Genomic DNA, 6720 nt, shown 5'->3' on the forward strand with positions numbered 1-6720 from the left:
GCTTCTGCGCCTTCAGTGCACTGCACTGGTAGGGCGACGCGGCGGCGGCGATCTCGCGCGCGCACCAGCACATAGTGTAGGACGAGGACCACCAGCGCGCGTTCCGCCGCATCGAAATCGCGCGAGCACCTAACGTAACCAACCGTGTACCGCTCTGCCAGCCAGCCGTGTGCCATTTTGATGCTTGTGCGTGCCATCGTACCGTACCCATGGATTATGCTGCAGCTGATTGTTGAGATGAACAAGTACGGTCAAGCCAGGACCAGAGGCTGTGTTGGTCCACGCGTGTTGTAGGGGATACAACAAGTATCAGGCCAGGCGCAAAGTGAAAGACCGAGTGATGAGTTGTGTTTGCACAAATCCTGTGAATGCACGTTTTCAATTTGTTTGCTTCCGCTATCTTTGTACTAAGAAGGCCGATGATAGGACCAGATGCCCTACTAGAGCTGCTGCAAAGGTTGTAGGGATAGAAGAGCGGCGGGCGAGGCTTAGCGCAGCGGCGGCGGGTTGGTGCCGTGGTGATCACAGCGCAAGGAAGACAAGAAGGTGGGGCTAGGGCTCCCAATGGAAGCCGGCAACAATTATGTTGCTTCTGCTTAATTCCAATCTTAATTGTTTACAGAGTCTTTATCCCATCTAGAATCCTATAATTAAGGAATAAATACTATAAATAGCTAATAATACTAATATGGGCTGTTAGCCCCTAAAGCCGGCGTCCTCCTCTAGCCACTAATGGGCCTGCACCTATTATAATAGACGCCGGTCATAACATCTCTCTCCGTCTGCGCAAACAGCTCGTCCTCGAGCTGAAAGTCAGGGTAGAGGCCTTTGAAGTCGTCGAGGAGCTCCCAGGTGGCTTCGTCGCTGGGCAGTCCACGCCATTGGATGAGGACGTGCCACGCGCCCCGCCGGAGTTGAGCTCGGAGGGTGCGCTCAGGAGCAGGAAGGACCCGACCATCCAGCAGCGGCAGTAGCGTAGCAGGCGCTGCCGGAGGATCCCCCTTGTGCGGCTTGAGCAAGCCCACATGGAAGACGTCATGCAGTCGTGCATCGGGCGGAAGCTGCAGCCGGTAGGCAACCCTGCCAATGCGCTCCAGCACTTGGAAAGGCCCGCGCGTAGCGATGGCCAAGCTTCCCTTTTGTCCGGGGCTCCAAAGACTGCGTGGTCCGATGAAGCAGGCGCAGCCAAACCCAATCGCCCACAGCGAACTCCAGGTCACGGTGGCCGGCGTCGTAGTACTTTTTAGACAGCTGCTTGCGCCTGAAGGAGGCGCTGCCGGACCTCGGCCAGCACCTCATCTCGGCTGCGGAGTAAGGCGTCGGCCGTGTCAGTCCGCGCCGACCCTCGGCTGGTATGGTAGTATCGGCGGGGGCGGCCGGCCGTAGACCACTTCGAACGGAGTGGCACGCAGGGCGGTATGAAAGGAGGTGTTGTAGCAATACTCCGCCCAAGGCAACCAGTCCACCCACGCTCGTAGCCGATCACCTGTAACACAACGTAAATACATCGCAATCACCTTGTTGACCACCTCCAACTGGCTGTCTGTCTGAGGGTGGAAGGCCGTGCTCATGCGCAAGGTGACGCCTGCCATCTTGAAGAGGTCGCGCCACACGTGACCGGTGAACATGGGGTCCCTGTCGCTGACGATGGAAGAAGGGAACCCATGCAGGCGAACGATGCCGTCGAAGAAAGCACGGGCGACGGAGGCGGCGGTGTAGGGGTGACCAAGGGCGATGAAATGCGCATACTTGGAGAAGTGGTCTACCACCGTGAGAATGACGGATTTGCCACTGACCTTGGGCAGCCCCTCGATGAAGTCTATGGAGATATCCGCCCACACCTGGGACGGTACTTCGAGGGGCTACAGCAGGCCGATGGGCTATAGTGACTCTGTCTTGTTCTGCTGACACGTGCTGCACGTCCGCACCCAATCCTGGACAAGGGCACGGTCTCCCAGAATGTAGAAGTCGGCGCGCAAGCGGTACAGAGTCTTCTGGACCCCCCTCATGGCCCGTCGAATTAGCCAAGAGGGGGACTTGGTGGCGTAGGTCGTCATGGTCTGGAACGAAGATGTGGGACCCATAGAGAAGGAGACCGTCGTCGAAGTGCCACGGTGCTGGCAACTCACCAGCTTGCAAGCGCTGGAGGAGCTGCTGGGCGTCCGCAACTGCTGTTGTAGCCCTACGAATGTCATCAAAGAAGGCGAACATCGGCCCGGAGAGGGCATGAGCAGCAGGGACAACAGCTGGACCCTCCTCCATGCCACGGCAGGACAGCGCATCTCCCACGATGTTCAGGCGACCAGGGCGATACTCTACAGCAAAATCAATGTCAAACAACTTGTTGATTCACTGGTGTTGAGGCACAGTTGAGAGGCGTTGGTCTAGCAGGAACTTGAGGCTGTAGTGATCTATACGGACAAGAAAATGATACCCCCATAGGTATGGTCGCCAGTGACGTACAGCCTAAACCAGCCCAATCAGCTCGCGTTCGTAGGCGGAGAGCTTGAGATGGCGAGCAGTGAAGGGCCGGCTGAAGAAAGCGAGGGGTCCGGCGTCTTGGTGGAGAACAGCGCCAAACCCCGTGCCTGACGCATCGCAGTCCACCATGAACTGCTTGTCAAAGTTGGGCATTTGGAGGACGGGTCCCGTGGACAGGGCACCCTTGAGCACCTGAAACGCCGCGTCCGCCTCGTCATCCCAGGCAAATGCATCCTTCCGCAGGAGGTGCGTCAGTGGCGCAACGATGAGGCCAAAGTCGCGGATGAACTTCCTATAGTAGCCGGTGAGGCCCAAGAAGCCCCGCAGCCCATGGGCGGAGCGAGGGGCCGGCCACGAGGTGACTACAACCACCTTGTCGGCATCCATAGCGACGCCGCTTGCTGATATCACATGGCTCAGGTAGGCCACCGACGACGCCCCAAAAGAACACTTGTGAAAGGATCAAGATGCCCAAGAGAGGGGTGAATTAGGCTAATTCTAAATTTCTTTGCAATAATTAAATCCAATGATTAGCCCAATTAACCCCTTGTGCCCAGAAAGTGTTTCTAATTGTTCTACCGCACAAAAGACTTGTAATCTAAGTTCCAATCCTACTCTAGCATGGCAATTCTATGGATGTAAAGACAAAATTGAATTGCTCAAAGTAAATGCTCAAAGTAAGTGCTCAAAGTAAATAGAGAAGGAGGAACGCGACGATGTTTTGCCGAGGTATCGGAGAGTCGCCACTCCCCACTAGTCCTCGTTGGAGCACCCGCGTAAGGGTGTAGCTCCCCCTTGATCCGCGCAAGGATCAAGTGCTCTCTATGGGTTGATTATTCGACACTCTGTCACGGTGAATCACCCACAACCGCTCACAACTTGAGTTGGGTCATCCATAAGCTCTCCGGATGATCACCAAGCTCCCAATCACCACCAAGCCATCTAGGTGATGGCGATCACCAAGAGTAATAAGCACGAACTCTCACTTGACCACGACAAGCCTAATGAGAAGGTGGATGCATACTTTGCTACTCTTGATCTTCACTAAAGAGGGCTCTCTTTGGGATTCTCAAATCTCAATCACCTCACTAGGACCTTGCTCTTCTTGGCACTCTCTAAGGTGCTTCTCAGCTGTTGGAATGAGCAAAAGTACCCCCACACACGAGCGGAGGTTGTATTTATAACATCGGCTGAAAAATGAACCGTTATGTGCCTCTGCGGGGTGACCGGACGCTCCGGTCATGTTGACCGGATGCACCGGTCAGTACACCCCAAACTCTAGTGGTTAAGTGTTGACCGGACACTGGCCAGCGTTTGGTCAGCACTGATCGGACGTGTCCGGTCACGTTTTCCCCTCACTGGAACCTTACTGATGTCGACCAGACTCTGGACCCCTAGCGTCCGGTCACTTGCTGAGCAGCGTCCGGTCAGTAACCGAAATCTGATCAGCGTCTGGTCAGCATTGACTGGACACGTCTGATCAGGATTCTCCCTCTCTGGGACCTTACTGGAGTCGATCGGACGCTGGCCCTCAGCGTCCGGTCACTTCCAAACGCTTTCACCTTGGTCAAATGAACTAACCGGACCCTGAGCCAGCGTTCGATCACACCGGAGCCAGCGTTCAGTCAGTATTTGACCCTCCATTCACTTCCAGCTTGAAAGGATCAAGATGCCCAAGAGGGGGGTGAATTGGGCTAATTCTAAATTCTCTTGCAATAATCAAATCCTATGGATAGCCCAATTAACCCCTTGTGCCTAGAAAAGTGTTTATATCAAACTAATGCACAACAACCTCGCAACCTATGTTCCAAACTTACTCTAGCAAGCAATTCGATGGATGTAAAACAAGTATTGAATTGCTCAACGTAAATACTCAAAGTAAGTGCTCAAAGTAAATAGAGAGAGAAAGGAACGCGGCGATGTTTTGCCGAGGTATCGGAGAGTCGCCACTCCCCACTAGTCCTCGTTGGAGCACCCGCGCAAGGGTGTAGCTCCCCCTTGATCCGCGCAAGGATCAAGTGCTCTCTACGGGTTGATTCTTCGACACTCCGTCACGGCGAATCATCCAAAACCGCTCACAACTTGAGTTGGGTCACCCACAAGCTCCGCCGGGTGAACACCAAACTCCCAATCACCACTAAGCTGTCTAGGTGATGGCGATCACCAAGAGTAACAAGCACGAACTCTCACTTGACCACGCGAAGCCTAATGAGAAGATGGATGCACACTTTGCTACTCTTGATTTGCTAGTGAGGCTACTCTCTTGGATTCTCAAATCACAAACACCTCACTAGGACCTTGCTCTTCTTGGCACTCACAAACGTGTTTCTCAACTGTTGGAATGAGCAAAAGTTGCTCCACTCACGAGTGGAGCTTCTATTTATAAGGCAGCCTAAAAAACGAACCGTTATGAGCTTCTACGGGATGATCGGACGCTCCGATCGTTTTGACCGGATGCTCCGATCAGTTCAACCCGTGAACAGTTTTCAAGTGATGACCGGACATTGTCAGGGTCCGGTCAGTACCGACCGGACGCGTCCGGTTGCTCTTGGATGCTTACTGTAAACGACCGGACGCTGGATACTCAGGGTCCAATCACCACTGACCGGACGCGTCCAGTCACTCTTTCCCAAGTCTAGACCCTTACTGGAGTCGACCAGACGCTAGCCCTCAGCGTCCGATCACACGACCTTCCAGCGTTCGGTCACACCAGACTTGTTCTACACGGTCAAATAAACTGACCGGACCCTGCGGCCAGCGTCCGGTCGCACCGGAGCCAGCGTCCGGTCAGTGTTTGACCCTCCTATTCACTTCCAACTTTCGAACATATGTGAATGAAGTTTGCTCTAAAGGATCTTAGGCATTCATAGGAGCTACCTAGAGCTAGTTTTAACAAGTGTGCACCACACCTAACTCACTAGACTCAACTAGGTCAAGCTACCCGTTCATACCCCCCTTAATAATACGGCCAAAGGAAAAACAAAGTCCTAAACTACTCTAAGTGTCTCTCCAACACTCAATCGACACTTAGAACTAGTTATCCTTAACCTTGTCGTCCATCCTTTAAAAACCGAAATGATTTCCATCGTAGGGGCATGACAACCTCGATTGCCCTAATCGATCTCCATTACCATGACCTAACTTAATTGCCTCTGCAAAACACACGTTAGTCATAGTAATCTTGTATTGACATTAATCACCGAAATCCAACTAGGGGCCTAGATGCTTTCAATCTCCCCCTTTTTGGTGATTGATGACAATACCACCTCGAGTATGTTATGGAGTGAGGTTTTTAGACGGGCTTGATTCATATAAGCTTTTGTCAATAAGAACACAAGAGTTAGGCAAGCTTGTATGACCCAAGCCATCACAATGTACTCAAAGGATATGAATAAATCATGAGTACAAGTAACAAAGCTTATTTGCTTCGAAGTGTAAACGCGGAAGCAAAAGCAAATGAGCATTACACAAGTGATATGACATATAGATAATGCAAAGTAGAAATCACACATGTCAAATATCACAATCACGAAGATAGCACTATCACATATATATAATAGTATGCATGAAAGTAAACTCACGAATGCATAAGTAATAGTGTATCACACAAATAAAACTCCAAATGTATATAATAGACTAATACTAGATAACTAGCTCCCCCTGAAAGTCGCTCCCCCTAGGTCTACATACTCAAACCCTCTCCCCCTTTGGCGTCAAACACCAAAACCTAAGGGTCGGACGGCGGGGCAGCAGCGGACAAGTCAGGCGCTGAAGTACGTGGAGCAATATGAAACTGAGCGCCATCATCATCTGACCCTAAGCTCTAAACTGACTGACCCTCTGTGGCAGGAAGTGTCGCTGAAGCGGTCTGGGTCTGAGCTGGGGTAGGTGCTGCCTGTGAAGCTGCTAGTATGTCTGTCGTAGGATCTGACGAGGCGACAGACGAGGGGAGCCTCTGAGTAGTCATGATAGCTGGAGCGGCTGTAGATGGACCGGCAGAATGCATATGAGGCGGTGTAGGCATGCCAGTCAACTCGCTGAAAGATGCTCCAAGACTCCTGGAGACTGACGTTTCAGGCACGAATAGCGAGGGAGACTGCTCTGGTGAGAAACTCGTGTGATAAGGAGTAAACTGCGGGGCTACACCAGGTGAGGCTAACCACTGGGACACCTATACAGGAGGTGAAGTAAACTGAGCTAGAGGCTATCCCTGACTCTGGAGCCCACTGGGCTATACTG

The 6720-nt window shown here is 52.4% G+C and overlaps 1 protein-coding gene across 1 annotated transcript; it reads right to left on the reverse strand.

The window, feature by feature from the left end:
* Positions 1–722: 722 nt before the first annotated feature.
* LOC136495771 (uncharacterized) lies at positions 723–2868 on the reverse strand. The gene is made up of 4 exons (XM_066491605.1): positions 2589–2868; positions 2130–2315; positions 1518–1819; positions 723–1061 (listed from the first exon to the last, which is right to left on the reverse strand). Exons 1-4 carry the CDS (start codon positions 2866–2868, stop codon positions 723–725), a joined length of 1107 nt encoding a protein of 368 aa, XP_066347702.1.
* Between the last annotated feature and the right edge of the window lie 3852 nt (positions 2869–6720).

This window comes from Miscanthus floridulus, chromosome 12, assembly GCF_019320115.1.
Source record: "Miscanthus floridulus cultivar M001 chromosome 12, ASM1932011v1, whole genome shotgun sequence".
NCBI classification, from domain to species: domain Eukaryota; kingdom Viridiplantae; phylum Streptophyta; class Magnoliopsida; order Poales; family Poaceae; genus Miscanthus; species Miscanthus floridulus.

Excerpts from the sequence above, each read along its gene's own strand:
- LOC136495771 (XM_066491605.1), bottom strand. The coding sequence starts at position 2,868 with ATGGATGCCGACAAGGTGGTTGTAGTCACCTCGTGGCCGGCCCCTCGC. Across the intron at positions 1,820-2,129 it reads CCTCCAGCGCTTGCAAGCTG|ACTTCATCGAGGGGCTGCCC; the intron begins GTGAGTTGCCAG and ends ATATCTCCATAG. Across the intron at positions 1,062-1,517 it reads AGTTGGAGGTGGTCAACAAG|CTTCCGCCCGATGCACGACT; the intron begins GTGATTGCGATG and ends TACCGGCTGCAG.